The sequence below is a fragment of the Homalodisca vitripennis genome, chromosome 3 (assembly GCF_021130785.1).
Source record: "Homalodisca vitripennis isolate AUS2020 chromosome 3, UT_GWSS_2.1, whole genome shotgun sequence".
Taxonomy (NCBI): Eukaryota; Metazoa; Arthropoda; class Insecta; order Hemiptera; family Cicadellidae; genus Homalodisca; species Homalodisca vitripennis.
This window is the reverse complement of record NC_060209.1, coordinates 190,884,544-190,911,230: the sequence shown is the minus strand read 5'-3', so window position 1 is coordinate 190,911,230 and position 26,687 is coordinate 190,884,544. Positions and strand designations below refer to the sequence as shown.

Sequence of the window (26,687 nt, the reverse complement as noted above, 5' to 3'; positions counted from 1 at the left end):
GTCCAGAGTACCTACTCCAGTTTAAGGATCTAATCCTTTTTTCTCAATCTTTCATGAGTGCTTTGCTGTAAGAGAAAGTTACTCCACACGCAGGCTAGCATAAGAAGAGATAAACATTTTTGATTGTCTCAGTCCAGAGTACCTACTCCAGTTTAAGGATCTTATCCTTTTTTCTCAATCTTTCATGAGTGCTTTGCTGTAAGAGAAAGTTACTCCACACGCAGGCTAGCATAAGAAGAGATAAACATTTTAGATTGTCTCAGTCCAGAGTACTTACTCCAGTTTCAGGATCTAATCCTTTTTCTCAATCTTTTATGAGAGCTTTGCTATAAGAGAAAGTTACTCCACAGCCTGGCTCAGGCCCTACCATAAGAGATTCTGTACCTATTTTGGAAAGGGTATCTGCTTTTTCATTTCCATGATTGCCCTCGTGGCCCGGCACCCAACCGAGTGTAAATCTGTTCTTTGCCAGTTCTACCAGAGCATTCTTCCATTCCCAAACTACTTTGGAGTCAAACAAATAGGCGTCAAGTGCCTTTAGTGCAGCCTGGCTATCAGAGAGTACTAAATATTCTGCTCCTTTTGGCCTCTTGTATGAGTCTCTGGCTCAAGATTCTTTTGCCATGACTTCCGTTTGGAAGGCCGTGGAGTGTTTTCCAAAGGGCACAGCTAAGTTAACCTCCACAGCCTGGCTCAGGCCCTACCATAAGAGATTCTGTACCTATTTTGGAAAGGGTATCTGCTTTTTCATTTCCATGATTGCCCTCGTGGCCCGGCACCCAACCGAGTGTAAATCTGTTCTTTGCCAGTTCTACCAGAGCATTCTTCCATTCCCAAACTACTTTGGAGTCAAACAAATAGGCGTCAAGTGCCTTTAGTGCAGCCTGGCTATCAGAGAGTACTAAATATTCTGCTCCTTTTGGCCTCTTGTATGAGTCTCTGGCTCAAGATTCTTTTGCCATGACTTCCGTTTGGAAGGCCGTGGAGTGTTTTCCAAAGGGCACAGCTAAGTTAACTTCCGCCCTGTTAGTCACCTAGTGCACTTCTCTAATCAAATGCAATCAAAATTATCTGTGTAATTTTTTCATAAAGTGATTAGTATATATAGATAGTAAACATCGTAATGAGGAAAATTATACCAAACAACATAGAATACACTGAAACTGATACAGAATGCAGCTTACTCATGAGTAAGATGTTATGAAATAACACGGGACGGAAAACAAGTGCTGGTCCTAATCCTCTATACTCGTGTCTGAGGCGGTTACCTGACTCTTCAGTTGCAATCCTTATCTGGTAGGTAATACTATAGATATTAGATGGTTTCTAAACAAAAATAATAACAGAAATAAAATAATAGATGAATTTATTGATTATGATAAATTATATTTAACAAGTGATTATGTAGTAATTATCTTTCAGGAGATGCGTTAAATGCTGTCATAACGAGCTGCTGCAAGTGCTTTGAGTGTTCTTTAGCTTTGGCAAAGCAGGTCTGCAGTTTATCCTGATTCACGGGCCTCCCACCTGTAAAATAGCCAAAATACTATTTTATATTTTCCAATTTATAAGTTTTTTTTTTTAAATTACAGAAGTTATTAAAATTATAAATTGACATACAAAATTTTTCTTAGCCACCATTAGTAGTCTTATGAAGGATTGTAATAAATACTGTCCACAGGCAATCATCAATTGCTCACACAGTATACTGGTTACTACAGCACAGGGCATTTACAGGCATTGCACTTTATATATCAACGTAGTTTCACTCCACCCGTATATTTTCCTTGATTTCAAAAATATGGAATATAAGACATGACTAAAATTAAATAATTGGGGAATACTCAAAAAGGAGATTGTTGTTGTCTACCGCTACACTATAGCTTGCTGAAATGTCTTTGGCAGCAGCATATTCAGTTGCGGGTCCCCAGAACCACCTGAGTAAAACAATAAAAACCTCTGACAAGGAGACATACTTCATACTCACCAGGCTTGTGAACCGATGATATTTTGCCATCCTGTATGATAACTGTGAGTACTCCTGTGCCATATCTCTCCTCCTCATCGTTCGGGTCAGCAAGCAGCACATTACTGAAATATATTGACAGACGTAAGAAATTATCCTTTTGTTCTGGCTGTAATAAATCTATTTTAAAAGAGAACCTTGAATATCTTTATAGCTCCTGAACAAATTGGTAAATAGTTGATTAATTACGCACTAATAGCATAAGAAATGTGGAACATGGGCAGGGTGACCCCTAGGAAAAGGTCAGACAGCACAAACATCTTCTTAATAGGAAGACAGAAGATGAATTTGAAAAGTAAGTGGGTGAAGAATCAAATTATATGCACCACGATTGTATTAAAGTAAAAAATTAATGTTTTTTATTCAAGTAAAACTCTATATTTCTCGATTATTTTGAATTTTTGCCAAAAGTTTGACCTTACAATATATGATACATATGTCTTTTTTCTCAGCACAAACTAAAGGAATCAAATTGAAGTTTTTTGCTTAGAGATATAGCTTAAGATACATAACAGGAATGAAAGAAATAGAAAAAAATTAAATAAAAAAAGTAATGAATTATACTAACTTAAAAGGAAAATTCAAATTCAAATTAAACTTTATTCACAATTTGCACATAAGAAATATATATATAATATATATATATATATATATATATATATATATATATATATATATATATATATATATATATATATAAAACACACAAACATAAAATGGTGTCAATAAACATAATAACCTAACTTAAATAATTACAGTGTCTTAATAGTTACAGTGACTACAGATTAAACTTGTCAATTGTAATACACAAGAAGTCCATAAATAAATCTTTACCATGAAAATCAGTGGAACCTAAAACTCAAGGAGAAATAACAAGTATTGTAAATTGATTTAAATTTGTTAATTTTAACAAAATATAAAGTATTACAGTATAAATGGGAGTATGAAATAATGTTTGAAAAAGTTTTATAAATATAATATGCTTGCCATTGCCCTTTTACACGAAATACTGTCACATTTGAAAATGTAACACGCATTGATAGTTCACCGAGTTTACATAAATTAGCTCATATTACAGTAATGTCCCAATCAGATTGAAGGTGGAATGCTGATTCACCACTGGCAATAACAGAAAACATTTCAAACTGTAACACACATAGTTCACTGAGTTAACATAAATTAGCTCATATTACAGTAATGTCCCAATCAGATTGAAGGTGGAATGCTGATTCACCACTGGCAATAACAGAAAACATTTCAAACTGTAACACACAAAGTTCACTGAGTTAACATAAATTAGCTCATATTACAGTAATGTCCCAATCAGATTGAAGGTGGAATGCTGATTCACCACTGGCAATAACAGAAAACATTTCAAACTGTAACACACATAGTTCACTGAGTTAACATAAATTAGCTCATATTACAGTAATGTCCCAATCAGATTGAAGGTGGAATGCTGATTCACCACTGGCAATAACAGAAAATATTTGAACTGTAACACACATAGTTCACTGAGTTAACATAAATTAGCTCATATTATTACAGTAATGTCCCAATCAGATTGAAGGTGGAATGCTGATTCACCACTGGCAATAACAGAAAACATTTCAAACTGTAACACACATAGTTCACTGAGTAAACATAAATTAGCTCATATTACAGTAATGTCCCAATCAGATTGAAGGTGGAATGCTGATTCACCACTGGCAATAACAGAAAACATTTGAAACTGTAACACACATAGTTCACTGAGTTAACATAAATTAGCTCATATGACAGTAATGTCCCAATCAGATTGAAGGTGGAAATCTGATTCACCACTCGCAATAACAGAAAACAAAGGAGAGTAAATAGAGGAGGTTTCAGGTTTCAACATGAAAATACTGTACTTTACTTTGGTTCGTTGCAAAAATAAGGGCAAAAATTTGATCTTGAGATTTGTTATGTTAAAACTTTGATATGTAGAGATATAGTTAACAATGAAGTAAACGGCATATCCAAGGAGAATGACAAAAAATTTAATCTATTGATGAATTCGATATACCATGGTACTAATGTAGTGTAACGATGACCAGATCAGCATCTGAATATGTACAATTAATTGAACATTTAGCTGAGTATACTAATTGTAAAAGGACAAACTGTTTTAAGGCAATCACACTCCATTTAACTAAATCAGCGTATGCCGTAAATGTCAATGGCTACAATAAGTTCTATCTTTCAAACTTACTCGCCGAATACAGAAAATGTTGTGGCGACTGGAAAAGAAGTGAGTTCCAGAGGCTTCCTGACTTCCTCGTTGACAGAGATGGCCTGAGTGTCTGCATTGTACTCCACCTCTGGCAGAGTCACTGCAATTTAACACACCTTTACTGTATCCTTTCTTTGAAGATTTTTTAACAATTTAAGGATTGTGAAGGAAACAGGATTTTTTCGAACATTTGTCATCGTTTAGTGATACAATACAATCAGTAACACTATGTTGTTTGAAGAAGAGATCAGATTTCAGATCTCGAAATGTAGTGTTCCTGACTTTACTGTATCATTCTTGTATGGAAAATGGACTGTAGTAACCGACTTTAGTATATGTATACTTCCAATAGCTCTATCTTTAAGATTGGTTGTGTAAATAATGTCACTTAAAAGTTTTTCTTTGAATTTCATCAATAAAGGTCATTACGGACAGTTGCAATTGTTATTTTTTATCCTACAACATTTTTATAACACAAAGAAGATATATACGTAAAAATCTTTTCCTTTATTCTAAATCATGTTAGTTGTTCAGTCAACTTTAGTGCTATTATAATATACTATAATACCCCAATATATAGAAATGTCAGAGGCATTACAGAGTAATTTATTTTGAGTTCATTGGTGGTTGCGCCCCACTGATTGAAATTGCACATCATGGAAATTACCCATTAGTCTGGTTGTGTTTGGATCCTGTACGGCCCAGCAATGAAATGGCCAGAATTACAGCATCTTTTGAAGTTGTACTTTTGGTAAAATAAGTAGCCATATTCTTCTTCAGAATTAAATTATCTACAAATTAATATCTAATGTTTGTTTTAATACCAATAGAATTTTTTGCAAAGTTAAAAATGTATGTATAAAAATTATATTTCAAAAACTTTTTTGTTTTCAGGGCAAAAGCTATTTTGGTACGTTACATTAATGTTTTTACTGAAAATACACAAAATTTTGTACATCTTCCGAGGATTTGAAAAGGAATGTGACATATATATATTTTAATATTATATAATATGTTACTTTCTTTATAAAGAAGTTACATTTTTATGGTTTTCTTGGTTTTAGTTAAAGTAAAAAATTAAAACAATATAATTAGATATAATAAATTAATAGCTTATATTCACAATAGTTTTGAAATATACACACATACGTAAATATATGTGTGTGTATACAAATACATGAGTGTCACAAAAAGGACTTGCTCCGCTGGGGCTGGGACCTGAAACCCGATTTCTAATTTTATGGGCTAAGCTACAAATTGTCATGGTTGTAAATGTCAGAGATCAACACACAAGATAAAATTGATATAATAATTCACTGTTTACATTTAAATACGTGATGCAAACTCATATATCAAAATCAGATTTCATATTTAATGGAACAATGCACCAGTATATCACAGTAATTACCTCACAGGTATTCGGTCCTTATCAGAGTCCTTCTTAGTGAAAAATGTATTATGTTTTAGCATGCAGTTTACCCTGTAAATCATTTCTGCCCAAATTAATTTTCTTAACAATTTTTAAACTTTTATTTTATAAATAGGCTTTTAAAAACCACAACCCTTTACAAGGCTAAAAAGACCCTGAGGTTATTTATTATCAAACAAAGCATCCCAGCAGCCAACCGAACTTATAGACTCATTCTACATCACAACCCACACAAGAAATAGTGCCATGAAATTGCTTGTTGTTTCTTACATGCAACAACTAGGATAAACACATTGTTCAGTTTAAACGGATGAAATTTAATTAGGCCTTCACTCAATCAGATAATTCAACGTTAAGCGCCAGTGGTTTTAACTGCTATTGGATTTCCCAATCCCGTGTTTAGAGGCTTAAATCACACTAGAAGAATTACTTCTTAAGATACCTATAACTTTACTTGTGCTATTGAATCCACAAAACTACAAAGTGTAGTTAGATAACACTAGTTATTTTATTAAAATATACATTATTAAATTGTTTACAGTGTCACATGACAGACACAGTTTAAGTTGGAATACCTGTCTTGAGTGCAGCAACTAGAGCCAAGACACAAGCGTCAATAAGTGCACCATCGTGACTGAGACAGTGAAAATCACAGTAGAGCACCCAAGCCAGACGGTCTAGGCAGATACACAGTTGTCTGGGAACACAGAACACACCTAGTAGTAAACACTGCCTCAATAAGTACACCATCGTGACTGAGACAGTGAAAATCACAGTAGAGCACCCAAGCCAGACGGTCTAGGCAGATACACAGTTGTCTGGGAACACAGAACACACCTAGTAGTAAACACTGCGTCAATAAGTGCACCATCGTGACTGAGACAGTGAAAATCACAGTAGAGCACCCAAGACAGACGGTCTAGGCCGATACACAGTTGTCTGGGAACACAGAATACACCTAGTAGTAAACACTGTGTCAATAAGTGCACCATCGTGACTGAGACAGTGAAAATCACAGTAGAGCACCCAAGCCAAACGGTCTAGGCAGATACACAGTTGTCTGGGAACACAGAACACACCTAGTAGTAAACACTGCGTCAATAAGTGCACCATCGTGACTGAGACAGTGAAAATCACAGTAGAGCACCCAAGACAGACGGTCTAGGCAGATACACAGTTGTCTGGGAACACAGAACACACCTAGTAGTAAACACTGCGTCAATAAGTGCAACATCGTGACTGAGACAGTGAAAATCACAGTAGAGCACCCAAGACAGACGGTCTAGGCAGATACACAGTTGTCTGGGAACACAGAACACACCTAGTAGTAAACACTGCGTCAATAAGTGCACCATCGTGACTGAGACAGTGAAAATCACAGTAGAGCACCCAAGCCAGACGTCTAGGCAGATACACAGTTGTCTGGGAACACAGAATACACCTAGTAGTAAACACTGCGTCAATAAGTGCACCATCGTGACTGAGACAGTGAAAATCACAGTAGAGCACCCAAGACAGACGGTCTAGACAGATACACAGTTGTCTGGGAACACAGAATACACCTAGTAGTAAACACTGCGTCAATAAGTGCACCATCGTGACTGAGACAGTGAAAATCACAGTAGAGCACCCAAGCCAGACGTCTAGGCAGATACACAGTTGTCTGGGAACACAGAATACACCTAGTAGTAAACACTGCGTCAATAAGTGCAACATCGTGACTGAGACAGTGAAAATCACAGTAGAGCACCCAAGCCAGACGTCTAGGCAGATACACAGTTGTCTGGGAACACAGAATACACCTAGTAGTAAACACTGCGTCAATAAGTGCACCATCGTGACTGAGACAGTGAAAATCACAGTAGAGCACCCAAGCCAGACGTCTAGGCAGATACACAGTTGTCTGGGAACACAGAATACACCTAGTAGTAAACACTGCGTCAATAAGTGCACCATCGTGACTGAGACAGTGAAAATCACAGTAGAGCACCCAAGCCAGACGTCTAGGCAGATACACAGTTGTCTGGGAACACAGAATACACCTAGTAGTAAACACTGCGTCAATAAGTGCACCATCGTGACTGAGACAGTGAAAATCACAGTAGAGCACCCAAGCCAGACGTCTAGACAGATACACAGTTGTCTGGGAACACAGAATACACCTAGTAGTAAACACTGCGTCAATAAGTGCACCATCGTGACTGAGACAGTGAAAATCACAGTAGAGCACCCAAGCCAGACGTCTAGGCAGATACACAGTTGTCTGGGAACACAGAATACACCTAGTAGTAAACACTGCGTCAATAAGTGCACCATCGTGACTGAGACAGTGAAAATCACAGTAGAGCACCCAAGCCAGACGTCTAGGCAGATACACAGTTGTCTGGGAACACAGAATACACCTAGTAGTAAACACTGCGTCAATAAGTGCAACATCGTGACTGAGACAGTGAAAATCACAGTAGAGCACCCAAGCCAGACGGTCTAGGCACATATACAGTTGTCTGGGAACACAGAGACTTGGATTTAATCTGGCTGAGCACAGAATTTTGTTCCTTGTTCCAGTTGGCTAAAATGAGAGATATGTGTTAAGTGCGTGTCTTTTCTAAAAATCAGAAAAATTATTTGATAAAATATAGTTATATGTTGTCGTAAAAAGAACATGGATAAAGTCATTTTGATCTGAATCGGATAATAATAGCTATTTTGAAACTCCAACACATAGTTCAAATTAGCGAACAACTAAATAGGTTAGTATCAACTCTTTTTCTGTATAAGGCATTTTAGTGACATTAGCAAGAATAATAATTGAAAAAAATCACCTGTGAAAGCTCTTTAAGCTATATTGGCTGACAAAGAAGAAGAGTTATTCACAGACCACTGAATATAAATGTTGGATTACTACTTTGAAAAGAATTTTAACCCTTTTAGTGCCAAGAGCCTATATATAGGCTTGGACTAGTTCAAACGTTAAGTGCCAAGAGCCTTTATTAGGCTCTCAACATTTTTCATGCAGTACACAACCATTTATTGACTAATATCAATAAAATTAGTAATGAATTATGTACTTATGTAAAATGTACTATAGCAAGTATCACTGCATAGACATTTTTATAATATTCAAACAAAATAATAATTCTTTGTTTGAAGGTTATTTTTGACGATGGAAGGGTTGTGAAGGAAACAGGATTTTTCCGGACATTTGCCATCGTTCAGTGAAACAAGAAATCAGTAACACTAAAATAATAATACACACTAAAATGTGTTATCTAATGACACATGCATTTCTATGATAAAAGTCAGTGATGTACTTTGTTTACTAATAAATATATAAATGGTTAGTATTATTTTACCAAATTTTCACAGGTCTTTCTCAATAAAATATATATATATATATATATATGATTTTAATAGATCAACATTTAATAAATTCTATTACATGTCATTGTTCTCCTATTAGTAACGAAAAAAATGAAGTCAAAATCATTAGTTTATCATAAAATTTAGCGAAATGAGAATGATTTATATTTATGACACAAATTTATCTATGTGTGTCATAATTCGTAAAATTGCCCTGGCGACCCTGTGACATACTCCTGGCTATGCCATGGCACCCGACGAGACAAGCCGCGCCAGTAACTTTGGCGTTATGTGACATGACCTGCCCAATATGCTTGGCGCTAAAAGGGTTAAATCAAGAATTTGCTGATAAGATATATATAGAAAAAATACTGACTTCGTGTCCATCAGCTGACTGCTGCTCAAGAGACGGTGCATGAAGCCACTGTAGACCTGAGCTTCGTCACTGGGAGGTCCTGGGCGGAGCCGAGAGGAGCAAAGAGCCGGGAGGTCCACATTAGCTACCACGAATCCTCGATCTGGCTCTTCGGCTTTCGGTGTGCACAGCTCCTGTAGGCAGAGTGGTGCAGGCACTTCTAGTTACAGCTATCAGATGGGTAGTACATAAACTATATGTTAAGAGATTTTACATTGATTCAGTTACAATCTAAGAGTGACTGAATTATGAAAACCATTTGGCTTTTCAAACCATGGCACAATTACACTGAAATTAATACAGATTTAAGAGCACAAGCATTCCTAATCATAACCTTAACACGTTAACTGCCATGCCGGCCCGATCGGGTCGGCGAATATTTTGTTGCTAAAATGCACCCGATCGGGCCTCACCATGACGATAACATAGTTTTACTTTATTGCAGCTACGAGCATTGTGTTTAGCTCTGGTGGCAAACCAGTGGACTAAATGTTCTAAATAGATACAAGAATGAACAGAGAACGTCGTTTGAAGTTGTTTTGTTATTTTTTTAGGTTCACCAAAACACCGCGGAACATTATAAACTTTTATCTCCCGATAGGGTTGGCAAATTTATTTTTTACCAACTGTTGATATATTTTTCTTCTATACTTTCGTGAATTGGTTTTATTATGTGATTATATTGTTTCATTAATTATTCTCGTTTCATTTACCTCATTATCGTTGTGAATGAAATTAGAAAAACTATTTTGGGAGCGTTTATGTTGGAATTATTGAATATAAAATAATATCTAATATTTCAATATTTATAAAAACAAAGTTTATTTTAATTGGATACATAAAAGAGGATTAATACTTCTGTAATACAGATTAAGGCCTACTTATGGATTTTCTTAAAACAGTCTTTGCAGAGGGCTTTCTGGGCACAGCTCAAAGAAAGTTGTCACTTTCTTCAGATTTTTTGATGCTTGACGACCTCCCTCACTCATAGCCTTGTTGTAGCAAATCTTGCAGGTTTTCCTTGATCTCCTGCCTTCTTCAATATCTAAGGCCTCCTCGATCTCATGAAGATCACTAATCGAGTCTTCATTCAAATCAGCATTTTCATTTCCAATGTTCTCATTCACACACACTGCTGTTACAGTCATATCAGAATTTCCATTTAGGCCTACCTCCAATTCGTCATCAAAAAAGCATTTTTATTCTTTTCTAAATACAGAATCGACAGTAATGAAATCTCCAACGCTTCCAAATCAGAAAACTCAGATCCATTATAATTTTCAAATTCACCATAATTACCTCCATATCTATCGTGTACACTACTCATCGGTTCGTCCAAAAAAATATCTCTATAGCACTTTTATCCAGGTTTCCACTCATCTCTGGTATTTAATAAAGCTTAGACTAACATAAACAACCTTACAACTATGAAAGCAGCAAGTGCAAGTAAGGTTAAATCAATTGGCAAAAACTACGCGACGTTTCGGCTGTGAGCGGGAAGAAGTTGGGAATGTTTGTTTGTTTAGTCAGCTGTTTATTGCACACGCACCATAGAGTAATAAAAAAGGAATGCATGCTGTCTTCACAGCCATTTAAACTAAATATTCCAAAGTGTACTGAAATTTCTATGTCGGCCAGATCGGGTCGACAAGAAATCTTTTTCAGGCAACTTCGGTTGAAAAATAAATCTGCCGACCCGATCGGTCCAAAGTTAAATCCCAACCCCATATCATATAATTTGCATAAATCGTTTTCATTTACCATATTCACCACAAAAACAATATCACATAGAAAACGAGTACAGACAATTTTGCCAATACAGGGAACTCTAGAATTCTTTATGGTGGCAGTTAACGTATTTAAGACAATTTATTTCATTACTAAAATTGATGACACCTTATGACATGATGAAGACAACATTTTTATGACCTGCCTAAAAACATTGGACATTTTAAATCTATATATAGATGACAACACTTCTACAGTAGAATTTAATTATTTACTTACAAACGCAATATGAAATAAACGAATATATGATAAGTTTGGCTAAAAACAAGTTAATTTTTAATTTGCCATGACATAATCATCTGTCTTTTAAAAAGCCTAGTATAAATATGACCTTAAAAGGTCCTATATGATAAACTCCTTAATTTCATCAGCAATCAAGATATCAAGATATATCTTGATTGCTCTATATATCTCTAAGAGCTAAGTTGATATAAGCTAAAGCACTGTAAATCTTCCAACATAATATTTATACGTCTAAGTTTTGTTTTGTTATGTTTTAAAAGGGTTTAACCCTTCACACACAATTACGGGAAATCGCTATCAGTTTTTATCTCCATAGTGAACTCTTCTCACTAGTTCTTAAAAATCATGATGAAATGTATGAAGTCATTAATGCAGATTAAGAATAATAGTAGGCCTAGTATGGATCCCTGTGGGACACCTTACCCTCATCTGCTCCCTGAGTCCACCTACCATTGTTATAAATTTTTTGTTTCCTATTGTTCAAATATGATCTTAGGAATAAGAGTGGATTGCCAACAGAACCATAGCATGGCAATTTCAGTGTAAGATTATTGATGTCTACACAATCAAAAGCCCTGCTCAAGTCACAAAAGGCGGCCCGAGCAAAAGCCTTACTCTCTAATGCTTGTGAGACATCTTGTAACAATTTATCTAAAGCTTGAAAAGTAGATTTGTTTGTTCTAAAACCAAATTGCATGAGATTTAAGAAATTGTTTGTTTTAAGGTTGCTTATCACCATTCTACTATGTATGTTGTTAAATTTATTTATAAACTAGCGCTTCAAGTAATTTTCCTACAACTGGAATTAGAGAGATTGGAGTTAGTTTTAAGTTCATCGGAGAAATAATAAATAATAACAATGGTTCAAATAAAAAGCGGAAAGGAGAACAATACCAAGAATTATTTTCCTTAAACATATTATTTGACATACTATATGTCACAGCTATCTGAGTTATTTAGGTCTTTAACTGGTTTAAGGATATCATCAGGTTTTATGTCTGTCCATTGAAAAGTTTCTGATGGATGATTGATGTTATTTTCTACTAGATATTCACTGGCAGTGCGAAATGAATTACCAAAGTTCTTTTTAACATCTGACATAAAGTTGATGAAATAATTATCGAAAACATCAGGACAGATTTTAGTTTTATTGCATTTACCATTGCTTTCGTTTATGTAATTTCCATTGTATAAAAGCTTGGCTGAGGCGATAGCTTGTCTGTACTTAGTTTTAAGGGTTAAAAAATATAGTCATCTAGCATACTGAACCAAACTGCCCTAGTACCTACAGCCTTGATTCCACAGATAACCATAGTGTTGCCGATCTTGATGACGGCTGAACCCTCGGCAGTGCTGACTGAGCCTACATTGACTGAGACCGGCCGGAAGTCCAGTAGGCCGCGCCCATCCGGCCTTACGTCCTGCGACTGACAGACAACAAGAGTACGTACAGACTATATAATAAAACAGTGAACAAAAATGTAGGGAATATTAGGAACTAATCCTAAAAATACACAATATGCTGTTTTGTAAAGACTCTTTTGGTTAATTATGACATTCCATATGTAATTAACTTTTAAACAGAAAATTTAAACTTAAAATAATGCACACTTGTTTTTGTGAATGGAAAATTAATATTTGTTTGTCATTAAAGAATAAATACTAACATGTTAAATGTCAAATAAAGTATTAAACACAATTCTAGAACCTACAAGAATAGAATTATATGACAGTCATTTGGTCTTTTCATGTTTGGATTATATTAATATTAAATCTATAAGTGATAATTACACCTCATTCACAATAGAAGAAAAAATAGCAGATCATTTTTGGATAGGTGTAGTAATCAATTTAAAAAGAAATAGTATTAATTACACAGATACACCCAATGGCTTATTAAATAAGAAGATTGTCATAAGTAATAGACTAGTAAATAAGGCTATCCAATGTGAAGATTGGCTACCCATCTTACAAATGACAGAACCAGATGATATATACAATGAAATTGTTGATAGATTTATTCCCAATCAAAGATAGAAATTACGTACAACAAGAAAAAAGAACAAAATCCCTGGATAAATAATGAAATAATAGCATTGATAGATCATAAGAATTATTTATGGAAACAATGGAAAAAAGATAAATATAATATTCACTACATGAGGTTATTCAAAATTGCTAGAAATAAGTTGACTATAAAATTAGATTAGCTAGAGAGAAATATTATTCACATATCCTAGAGGAAAATAAAATAAATACCATAAAATCCTGGGATATAATCAATAATTTTATTAGTAAGAAAAAAAGGCCAACAGTTGAAAAAAGCATAAAAGAAAGCTTCAATATAAATAATACTAATTCTGAAATAATAGATAAGGCCAATGAGTTCAAAGAGTTCTTTAAAAATTCTACTGAAGATATCAAATTAGAAATGTCAGGTGAACATTTTGATATTGAGAGTGATTTTTATGCAGGAAACTATGATGTAAGCCAAAGCTTAAGAATGAACTGATAAAATATTGATGCGACAATGCTTAAACAATCAGTAACTAAGTTAAAATGTTGCTCAGCCCCGGGACCACATAACATCAGGCCTCAAGATATCAAAAATAATCTAAACTATCTCCAACCCATTCTACTACATTTGATTATAGCCATCACTCGTAAGGGAAAAATACCTAAAAATATGAAATTAACTCACTTACGTCCAATATATAAAGCTGGAAGCAAAAGAAATTTATATTGCTATAGGCCTATTGGGTCCATTTCGGCAATAACTAAAATATTAGAACACTACATTTGTGAACAGTAAAAAAATATCTGGTGGTCAATAATATTATTCATAGTGCTCATTATGGATTTATGCCTAAAAGATCTACCATAGATTTATTGGAAGTGTTAACAATTACATAAACAGAGCTCTGAATAATAATAAATTTGTATTATTTAACAAAGGCAACTGATTTAACAAAGGCTTATGACTCGGTAGACTATACAATTATTATAGAAAAAGTCATAAAAATAGGAGTGGGCGGTACTTTGCTGGCCCTATTAAAAGATTATTTCTGGGGTAGAAAAATAATGGTAACTATAGGTAGTAATGTGAGTAGTGAATATGATCAAAAATATGGATTAATACAGGGCAGTATTCTCTTCAATATATACGTGAATGATTTAGCTAGTCTAAAATTCAATAGTAAAGTACTCCAATATGCAGACGATAATATGTTTTATATAATACATAAAGATATTAATACAGCTATGAGAAATATCAGCTTGATCTAGACTTAATGGTGAAATATTTTTACAATAACTCTATAAAACTAAATTCCTTGAACACAAAGGCATTTAAAAACATTTTTTTTAAACCCCAGAGTAAAGACAAATGAACAAAGCATTACTTTGATTAGCCACAATCACAATTTTGTATGAGACCTGGACAACATAATGATAATAGGTTAGTGTGTAAGTGTTTAAATTTAACATTCCACCAAACAATAAAACATTTGGGTATTTTATTTAACAGTAATATGAAGTTCTATTCACATTTAACTTACTTAAGCAATTTATTGAAGATGGCACTTTATAAATGTAGTAAAATCAGTAATTATTTTTTCCTGTAACCACAAAAAGAAGAATATATTTTAGTTTGGTCCAGTCAGTGTTCTCTTATGGGATCAATATCTATTATCAGGCCCCTAACTATAACCTGTTACCCATAAAAAACATTGTATGCAGAATTATAAAGTCCTCTTTCATAATATACAACCTACTCTAATAGGTATAATGCTTTTTGACCAATTGGCCAAGTATACTGATTTAATAAGACATTTTTAAAATGAAGAATTTAAGCTAGTTGAAAATATAGAGTATAATTTGAGAAGAAGTCTTTATATTGTTAACATGCATTCAAATAGTTATGGAGCAAACACCTTAGAGTGTAAAATTCCTACACTTTTAAACTCTTTGCCTGAAGTGCTGCTTAGAGAGACTAGCTTAAATAGACTTAAAATTAACTTGAAAAATTACTTTATCCAACTATTAGAGTTATGATTAATATGTATCTGGGGTCCTAAGTTGAATAATAACTAATGAATAGTCCAAACATATGACTTACCAAGCTGAGGCTGTTATAGAACATAGGCCAACAGGATTGAAAACAAATCAGAAAGGGGTAATTTCAAAATAATCCACTTTAACACACCTTAAAACACAAAAATACAAGGGAAAATGGGATGGGAAACACTAATAAACAGCAATATGATGAAAACACTGGATAACACATTTAACACAATAATACATTTAGGACAAAAGGAGAACTTATGGTAGTTACATTCAGCAGACACTTATCAATCTTACTTCCTCGCAGATAAGCAACTACCAAGCACTTCCCACATCCTTGACCATAAAACTGACCACACCTCAAACAAACCAGTCATTAATAATGAATTCACTTCCTTGACACAAGTAACAATTGGTGAAGTTCAAGGAAAAATTAAAAACTTGGAAGATGATGACCTTGAAACTGCACTTAACTTAGCTGCTGAGGTAGGAAATGCCTTGCTGGCCGAAAATGGAAAACTAAAACAAGACCTAAATAATTTAAAACTCAAAAATGTCCAACTATCACAACAGATCACAGACCTAAAAAAACACAGTGAAATTGAATATGAAATGAAAATTGAAGATTTGGAAAATGAAAAAGACGCACTAATCAATAGAAATTTGGCCTTAACTGAAACTCTAAATCAAATTGAACATCAGCTCACCAAAGAGAAACAATTTCAAATAGAATTAGTCAAAACTTTTGAGGAGCAGGACCGGGAGAAGGAATAAATTATTTTAAATTATGAAAAAGAAATTAAAAAACTTCAAGATGAACTTAAAAAACATAAAACTAATTATATTGATCAAGTTTATCCAAAACAAGCCTTAACAACTGTAAAACACTCAGGAACACAGACCGATACCTCAGAGTCCAGCACTCTATCACCCATGACTACACCCCTCCTTCTTGAGCTGATAAAAATGAAGGTCCGCCAAGACCACATAGAACACCTTTTCAAGAACAACTGCATGATATAAAAAGTAACCCAGCGACAGTGACCCCCCTACTACAAAAAGGCTGAGTTATAGTTACTGCAATTCCACCAGTCACAAAAAAGAATGTAAGCCGAGGAAAGAATCATTTCAGTGTATCTCTGCAAGTGGCAAAATCTCAATCAATCGCACATCATAATGACAAGAAAGGAACTAAAGGGTCATACAATCACTCCACGGGGAGGGTCCACAAAATCCAAATCACTACTGGAATTTCATCTACAACGGCAGTTGTCACATCGCCAATCTCTGCGAAACTTCCGAGATCCCAGTGAATGCATAGAAGAGTTTCTCAACAAACACATAGAACACTACAAAGTATACTATGAGGGAATACAGAATACAGAAAGCTTTATTCATAAACGTCAAGTTTAGAACAGGTGTCAAATACAAAATAATATAAATGAAAATCAATACAATGTAATGAAAATCAATTGCCTTTAGTTCCTTGTAAGTTTTTAACAGTTGTTGCGACTATTTGCATGTTCAAGGAATTCACTGATTGTGTAAATTGATTTCTTCACAAGCCAGGAATACAGTCCTTTTTTTAGATTTTTTTTTCAATTGTCTTGAGCTCGATAGGTAGAGCATTATATAGTCTAGCTCCAGCATATGAGGGTTTCTTTGCGAACAGAGCGGTCCTGTGAGCAGGTAAGTTGTAGTCAAGTCCATGTCTTGTGGTTCGACCATGACGATTGTTTTTTGGCAAGTTTAACTTAGCAGCAAGCATGATGACTTCAAGTATGTAAAGAGATGTGATGGTCAGTAAATCTAGGTTTTTGTATGCATCTCTGCAGCTGTCCCGTGGTGCAATGTCAGCCATTATTCTTACTGCCCGTTTCTGAAGAACCATGACTCGTTGAAGGTTGTTGTTTGAGGATGCTCCCCATAGTACAATTCCATATCGGGCCCTGCTCTCAAATATTGCATGATAAGCTGTTCGGGTGGCTTCAGGGGTACTTAAAGATTTTATTCTTCTTAGGGCAAACACTGCTGTGCTCAGCTGATGACACAAAGAATCAATATGAAAGCTCCAGGAGAGAGAGTTATCTAACGTCAGTCCAAGATGTTTTGTGTAGCAAGAAATTTCAAAGTCATGTGGGATTGTAATTTTGTCCTTGTTTTATCCAAATATGATGTGTTGAGTTTTTGATTCATTGAAAACTAGGTCGTTTTCTAAGCAATATTGATGGGCCATGCTAACGGATGTCAATTTCAAGAAGCTCTGTCGATTAGTGAGAGGTGGTCAGAACAGTGTCATCTGCATACATGACTGGGTAGCAGTATGTGTCAATATAATTTGGTAAGTCACTGGTAAACAAGATAAACAAAACAGGGCCCAGCACCGAACCTTGAGGAACACCCCGAGTCATGGTTAGTGGTGGGGACGTTGCTGTTTTGGTTATTCCATTAGTTGTGTGCTGTATTGTCACTATTTGTTTCCGGTCGCTTAAGTAGCTCTTAAACCATTGTAGTGCCGTCACCTTAATGCCGAAAGAACTTATTTTAGCCAAGACCAAATGATGATCCAAACAGTCAAACGCTTTACTTAAGTCAAGAAAAGTAGTGGTGACATTGTTTCCTTCTTCAATGTTATTGATTATGTGCTCTATTAAATCAATAAGGGCAGTTGTGGTGGATCTTCCAGCTAGAAAACCATGTTGTCTTTCTGTAAGAAGATTGTTGGTTAGCTGTTAATGGTTTAGGAGCCTTTTCAGTACAATTTTTTCTAATACTTTTGAAAATGTTGACACAAGGGATATAGGCCTGAAGTTCTGTAGCTCATGTTTGCTACCTTTTTTATGTAAAGGGTAGACTTTAGATAATTTCATTTTTGAAGGGAAGATTCCCTGAGTCAAAGACTTGTTTATTAAATTATTCAGCGGATGGCAAAGTTCGTAACTGCATGTTTTAACCATCCTTGATGAAACTTCATCTGCTCCTGCAGAAGAGGAAGATTTTAAAGACTGAATAATTTTGAGCACCTCATCCGGGTTTGTCAACTGAAAAGTAGTTAATAAACAGTCGGTTTTGTCAGATATGTTTAAATTAGTGGGTCTGTTTGGAGGGTTGTTATTTTTTAGTGTTTATTCAGCAATCGATGTAAAGTATTCATTAAAAAGTCTTACTATTTGGTCAATATTGCTTATAGTGCCATCCCCCATGTTTAGCTCCCATGTACTGGTCTCTGACTGTTTTTTGGATGCCCGTTCACTGTTGATCACGTCCCAGATGGCTTTGGTTTTATTGCTATTTGTATTTATATGATCTTCATTCGCCATCCTCCTAAGGTCTCTTAGTTTTAAGTCATAGGCCTTTTTCTTTTGGATGAAATCTAGTTTATCTTCTGGCTTGTTACTTTTAACATATTTTTCTTGTGCCATCATAAATAGTTTTCTTACTTCTTCAGCTTCATGGTAAGATATATTTTTTAATTTCAGACATTTAGGCTTGCACCTTGATGTTTTTAAGGGACATGTTATATCAAGAGCTGACGTAAAGGTGCCGATCAATTCTGAATAACTTTCCTCAGCTTGAGGTTCCTGGTAAAGCCTTTCCCAGGTTTGTAGTGCAAGTAATTCTTTTAGACTTGAGAGGTTCTTTGCATTTAGATGTCTCCTTGTCGATGTTGTTAGTTTTTTGGGTAGAGTTAAAATATTTAATTTGGTGAGTTGTCCTGTGTGGTCAGAGAGGCCCGAGCAGAGTATGTCAACTTTAAGACTGTTATGGTCAAGGTTGGTGCAGACCACGTCAATGGATGAACTAGAACTGCTGGAGATTCTCGTTGGTGGGAGTTTCAGTCTCGTTATCTCGTACGAAGCAAGGAAGTCATTAGGGACAACTAATTCAAAGAGGCAACTCATGTTCGATTTTGGATATTTCAAAACACTACACTGAGCAACAACCAGGAAACTCTAACATCAAATTTGCAAATATCTTCGTATGATATGACACTTAATGCCAACATAGCACATGCCACAGACAACTCTATAGATGGAGAGACATCTGCCACAGAAACAGCAGCTAACACCAACACAAGTAATTTTTTAGACCTGCGACACAGAAAAGAAAAGAAATTCAAAACAAGGACTTTCTGGAACACGACTTATCAAATAAAAAACAACACAGAGACTTATAATCTTCCATCAGAACATAGACAGAGTAAGCAATGAAATCGAAAAACTAGAACTCTTATTGTATACAAAACCAGCTGACATAGTGGTCCTAACTGAGCATGGACTAAAGCAACAAACCATCAGTCACTTAAGGCTCAGTAATTACAGTAGTATGTGTGCATATGGTAGAACAGGACATATCAAAGGGGGTGTTGCTATATATAAACACAATAAGCTAGCCAACAAAACTACCTCTCTTAACCTGGAAAAATACAGTGTAGAAATGGTATGTGAGGTAACTGGAATAACAATAAAAATAAGCAATAAAATAGACTTACATATACTGGGCTATTATAGACCACCAAATGTCAATATTGAGACAACACTCCAAGTTTTAGATGACACTATAACAGAAGTACATACAAACAACTCCTACATCATTGTCACAGGAGATATCAACATTGATAACCTTACCAATAACAGAGAACGAGCTTCACTAAATGTACTGTTGGCCTTACATGACCTTAGGAGACTTGCCCTGCCACCAACGAGAGTCACAGCCACTTCTAACTCCTCTATTGACATTATCTGCACTAAGCTCCCTCCAGGTAAACTAAATGTAGAAGTCTGCAACACTGATCTCTCAGATCATACCAGTCAATACTGCACAGCTAGTCTTCCTAAAATACTTGACAACTCAACATCTTCAACATATAGGGATACAAGCTCAAGGAATCTAAACAACCTAAAACACCTCTTAGCCACAGAAACTTGGGAAAATGTGATGCAATCAAACGACACTGATGACACTTATGACAAATTCCTTATCACCTTTACTAGGGCCTTAGATGTTGCCTGTCCGTTCAAAACCAAGAAACAACATCACTCTAAAAGGAATACATACCACAACGAAGAAGCCTTGAGCTTACGGAAAGAGTTTATTAAAGCGCAGGACAAGTTCAATCTCACAGGAAGAATAGAATATAAGACTGAAGCAAACCGGAAGAAGAAAACTTATGATCTGAAACTCAGAGAGCTTAGAAAAGAGGCCAATGCAGACTATATAAATCAAGCTAACAATAAAACCATTGCAATCTGGTAAATTATAAATAGAGAAAGAGCTGCTAAAAACCAAACAACACCAGGCCTGACTCATTTAAAAATTGATAAAGTACAAGAAACAGACCCAAATAAAATCGCTAACCACCTTAACACCTTCTTTGTTAATATTGCTGACAACACCCAAAACAACAACAAATATCAAATGACAACATAGTATATAATCCACTGTATAACATAGAAACCATAACGACAGAGATGATCCCTACCACAGTAAAGGAGATTAAACAAACAATCCACTCACTAGCAAGTAAAACCTCCTCTGGGTTGGACGAAATGTCTTCAAAAATCATAAAATTTTGTGAGGCTGAACTCTTAAGACCAATACACCACATCACTAACCTATCCTTTATGCAAGGCAGATCCCAGAAAAACCTAAAACTGGCCAAAATATATCCTAAATATAAACAAGGAAATAAAGACGAAGCCACAAAGTACCGTCCCATCTAACTACTACCGACTGTATTTAAAGTAATAGAAAAAATAACTCTATCTAGACTCCTCACTCACCTGCAAGCCAATAATCTCCTGTCAAATAAACAGCATGGTTTCAGAAAAGGAAGATCTACATACATTAACTGCAATAATGGACTTTGTTGAATTTATTATAGACAACCTAGAAGAAGGCAACACCATCACCAGTATCTTTCTAGACCTGAGTAAAGAAGATACGGCCGTCAATGAAGAAGTGAAAAAACTGCGAGATGAGGTGACCAACTTGACAGCTGTAGTGACTGAGTTGGACAGTAGGTTGGCGGAAAGGACGGACGATCTGGAACAATACCAGCGGCGCGACAACCTGCGGATTTTCGGAATCGAGGAGACTGTTGGTGAGGACACGGACAAGTTGGTGGAGGAGTTGTGTCGGGACAAGTTGGGGGTTGAGCTGCCACCGGAGTCCATTAGTAGAAGCCACCGCGTCGGTCAGCAACCCCGTCCAGCGGCTGACGGAGTGAAACGGCACCGTCCTATCATAGTGCGGTTCACCAGCTACCGTCAGCGTCAACGAGCATTCTCGGCCAAGAAGAACCTTAAAGGGTCCGGTATCTCCATCCGAGAAGACCTGACTGCGCGCAGGATGGAGGTCTACAGGGCAGCAGTCGCACAACATGGACCGAGGAGTACTTGGACCCTGGACGGGAGAGTTTTGTGGGTCGACCGACACGGCAACAAAGGCGCGGCGACAAGATTGGCAGACCTGACCTCGGCGCATCGTCTCGCCAACGTTAACTAGTCGTAAGTTTTATTTCTTTTTCCGCTTTATTTATAATTTGGCAATAAAGTTTTAGTTTTAGTTACAAATGCTAAATTACTATTTCTTTTTTCCAGTTTATTATTTTTCACAAAGCATAGATAGTACATAAATATTTATATATCTTTATTTTTTAATTTTAAATGCCTTAAATTCAGGTTCTTTAATTGTAAATATAAATTTTTCACTAATAATGCTTGCGCTACAATTTAAATCTAAAGTTTCTAATTTTATCTTACTTTAAACAAATTCCACACTCAAGTATTTTATTCAAGCTACAGTATAGTAATACACCTTTTTTGTCAATTCATAACACTTTATAATATAAATGTATATTATTTATGTTTATTTACTTAAATATGCAGTTTTATATTGCAATTACCAATTTAGCAATGATTTAATTTATTTTGTTGTAAGCTCAAATATATATTTTTAGTTTCATATAAAACACAGCATAGTGTTGTATAACAATTATTATTATTATTACTTTTATTAGCAAATAATTTTACATTTCATGTTTCTTTTGAAAACAAGTGTTTCCATAATTCCTTTTTACTACATACAGTATTGTAAAAAGTTCCATATACAATAAATATATCAATCAGTAGTTTTAGGTGCACATGTACGTAAGTGTGTTTATGTATATGTGTATTTATGTATATGTGAGTAGGTATGTGTATATTCTTCTTCAAATATTTTACAGTTCTGATTATTATTATTTAGTTTTTTTTTAGTATAAGTAGAAATAAATTTTTATGTTTACATATTGCATATTTGTTTCAAAATTTAATATGTTATTCAAGTAAGTATCTTGCCGATACCTTGTCAGTGTCATGATTAGCCGTAAGTTTAAGTGTGCATCTTGTGTAAATTTACAATGTTTTACGGATGTATGTGAGAATGTATGTTGTATGCTAGGGTTACCCACAATTTCGTGTCTGTCGGTGTCGCCTGCCGCTCGCTGCCCGCGCTGTCGGGCTGGGGTCCCCGGCTGATGGTCCCGCCCCGGGCGATAGCGCTCTCCCTCTCTCACAAATTATCTGCCGAACACTTTCTCCCTACGATAATTTTCTAAAGGCAGCTCACGTTAATGCTCAATCGCTTTTTTGTCATATTGACGATTTCAGAACTATATTTCGCTCTTCACAGTTAGATTTAATTCTAGTTTCTGAGACTTGGCTCAAACCTTCTTTGAGTGACAGGGCTGTTGAGTTGACGGGATACTCCTTGTTCAGGAATGACCGTCTACATAAGGGTGGCGGAGGTGTCGCCGTGTATGTCAAGTCTCACCTTCCTGCTTCTATCCTTCTATCATCCGACACATCCAGAGCTGGACGCCCAGAATATATGTTTCTAGATGTCTGTGTTAACAGATCACACATCTTAGTTGCCGTCTGTTACAGAGCTCCTAACCTTGGCTATCTTGCTGAATTCGAACATGAACTTCTTAACCTCTTGGCTTGCTGCAGTCATGTTATTGTGATGGGAGACTTTAACACTGATTTACTTGGACCAGTTACCTACGATCAAACCTTTCTATCAGACATGTTTTTTTCTTGTAACATGACTATACTACCACTTCATGCCACTCACCATACTGCCGCTGCCGACACCTGGCTGGACATAATTGCTGTCGATGACCCGGCCCTCATTGCGCACCATGGACAACTGCCTGCCCCTGGACTTTCAAAACATGATTTGATATTTTGCATCTACAAACTTCTTCTCCCCAAACCTAATCCAAAGTTTATTAAATACAGAAACTACAAAAACATTGATCTTGACCTTCTGATTTTCGATACCTCCAATATTTCTTGGCATGAAATACTATTTTCTGATGACGTGAATGATATGATTTTTCAATTTAATTCCCTAATTCTTCAATTGTTTGATAAACATGCTCCAATAGTCTTCAAACGTGTAACAAAAAAGCCTGCTCCCTGGATTACTGACTTTATTCGCCATCTTCAAAGACAGAGAGACACCGCTTTCCGCAAGGCTAAGCGAACAAAGAATCAGCACGATTGGAGCTTATATAAAAGACTGAGAAATCAGACACAGCAGCAAATTAGAAATTCTAAAATTAGATTTTACTACAATTCCCTTTCTCAGAAACAATCAACTAAAACCCTGTGGACGAAACTGAAAGAGCTGGGAGTGGGCAAACCTGATGGTGACCAACAAACCCATTTAAATCCAAATATAATCAATAACTTTTTTGCTAACGTCCCCATTGATCTGTCCCGTGCTCGTGATTATGTCATAGAGCTAGAGGCTTCTCCGCTTGACAGACCTGTTCATCAGTTTTCTTTCACTCCGGTGACTGAGGCTGAGGTGTTCAGGGCGGTCATGAGGACGTCTAGCAATGCAGTCGGGGCCGACAACATTCCAATCAAGTTCATTAAGAGCACTCTGCCAGTCACCCTCCCAGTTATTACTGCAATATTTAATAAGTCTTTAATGTCCTCAACTTTTCCAGATATATGGAAGCGTGCTCAAATCCGTCCCTTAAATAAGTGTTCTTCCCCTAAAGCTCCATCTGATTTAAGACCTATTAGTATACTGCCGGCACTATCCAAGTGTTTAGAAAGAATAGTACACCAACAATTCTCCCGTTTTATTGACAGTGGAAATATTTTGTCGGTATTTCAATCTGGGTTTCGCCCTCACCACAGTACTGCCACAGCCCTTTTAAAAATCACTGAAGATATAAGACTTGCTATGGACAAGCGACAAGCTACAATTTTGACTCTATTCGAGTTTTCCAAGGCCTTCGACTGCGTGTTTCACCCTCTTTTACTGATCAAATTGAAGAGGTATGGTTTCTCTGATGGTTGTGTCAGGTGGGTGGGGTCATATCTCTCCGAGCGACAGCAGCGTGTCAAGACTGACAATGGGTGCTCCGAGTGGAAACCTGTCATCCGAGGGGTGCCTCAGGGTTCTGTACTTGGACCACTTCTTTTTACACTCTACATTAATGACATAACTACTAGTATCCGACACTCAAAGTTCCATCTTTACGCTGACGATTTACAAATTTACCGCCACTTTTCACCTAATGAGATGGACACTTGTGTACAAGTAATGAACTTTGATATTGATTCAATAGCTTACTGGACTTGCAGACATGGACTGAAACTTAATGAAACCAAGACTAACTGTATTTTAATAGGCTATCAAAGGCTTATTACTAAAATCGACATTAATACTGCTCCAAGACTGATACTGAACAACAAAGAAATAGTTTACAATGAAAAAGTAAAAAACCTGGGAATAACTATCAACAAAAGCCTGGGATGGGCTGATCAGGTGTCACTAATGTGTAATAGGGTTTTTGCCTGTATACATGGCCTCAAGCGATTTGCACAGTACTTGCCGTTGGATGTTAGAGTGATGTTGGTGAAAACTCTAGTTTTACCTCACTTCAATTACTGTGACGTGGTGATCAATGACATGACTGTTGACCTTTCTAATAAAATTCAGCGTGCACAGAATTATTGTATTCGGTTCATTTTCAACTTACGACGTGATGATCACGTATCTCCTTATTTTGAGCAATTATCCCTATTAAAATCCAAAGAACTTAGAGATCTTCATGTACTTAGTCTGTTGCACGCACTAATCCACAATGGTTGTCCAAGTTATCTGGCCCAAAGTTTCGTTTTTATGTCTGATATTAGTGCACGTAGAACTCGTAGGGGTGCATCTTTATTATCAATTCCAATTCATAGGACAGCCTTATATAATAAATCTTTCACTGTTTCCGCATGTCGATTGTGGAACGCTCTCCCAGACAACATCAGAAGTATTGACAAGAGCGATCGCTTTGGGGCGGAGGTTAGGGCCTTTCTGCTGCGGGCTCGGCGGGAGTGACGGTTGGTGGTTCTTGTGGTCACACTTGGGGTAACTGTATGTAAGTTGCGTGGATGGGGAATGAATGCTGTTAGGATAGGATAGTTTTATTAGTTGCCTGTTGCATTAAGAGATTTTTGTTAGAGTTTAATCGACATGGTTTATTTTAATTATAATTGGTATATATACATTATTATGTTAAATCCAATATGTAAGTAACTATTAAAGTGATTTAGTTTACGTGTCACTTACAATGTATGATGATGTGTGTATAGGTATGATTATATTTTACTTTGTTTGTTTTGTTTGGAGGTTAAGTGGTAGAGAGGACTTTTAAGTCCTAACTTCGCCTCTGTAAATAAAGTCATTTTTCATTTCATTTCATTTCATTTAAAGCCTTCGACTGTCTTGGCCATAACCTAATCCTAGCCAAACTATAATCTCCTGGCATTCAACAGTCAGCTCTGAAATGGTTTGAGAGTTATTTGAGTGAAAGATACCAAGTTGTGGAGGTCAAAAACAGAGAAGAAATGGAGACACCTGCACTGTCAGGTCTGGAAGGCTACCAGTGACTCGAGGTGTTCCCCAAGGCTCAGTCCTAGGGCCAATCCTATATATTTTATTCACAAATGACTTGCCAACTTTCTTGGAAAACTACACAAATTCTATTATGTATGCAGACGATACTGTTCTGCTATCTGCCCAAAAGGATGTTGAACAGCTGGAAATAAAC

At 36.0% G+C, this 26,687-nt stretch overlaps 1 protein-coding gene across 1 annotated transcript in view; it reads right to left on the bottom strand.

The window, feature by feature from the left end:
• Positions 1-1,349: 1,349 nt before the first annotated feature.
• The window catches only part of LOC124357915 (exosome complex component RRP43-like), a 42,147-nt gene continuing 16,809 nt past the window's right edge, over positions 1,350-26,687 (bottom strand). The window contains exons 3-8 of the mRNA XM_046810031.1: positions 12,805-12,942; positions 9,446-9,618; positions 6,285-6,406; positions 4,260-4,380; positions 1,988-2,091; positions 1,350-1,527 (exon numbers count right to left, since the gene is read on the bottom strand). Of these exons, the coding sequence (XP_046665987.1) occupies positions 1,412-1,527; positions 1,988-2,091; positions 4,260-4,380; positions 6,285-6,406; positions 9,446-9,618; positions 12,805-12,942 (774 nt within the window). The 3' untranslated portion in view covers positions 1,350-1,411. The remainder of the gene's footprint in view (positions 1,528-1,987; positions 2,092-4,259; positions 4,381-6,284; positions 6,407-9,445; positions 9,619-12,804; positions 12,943-26,687) is intronic.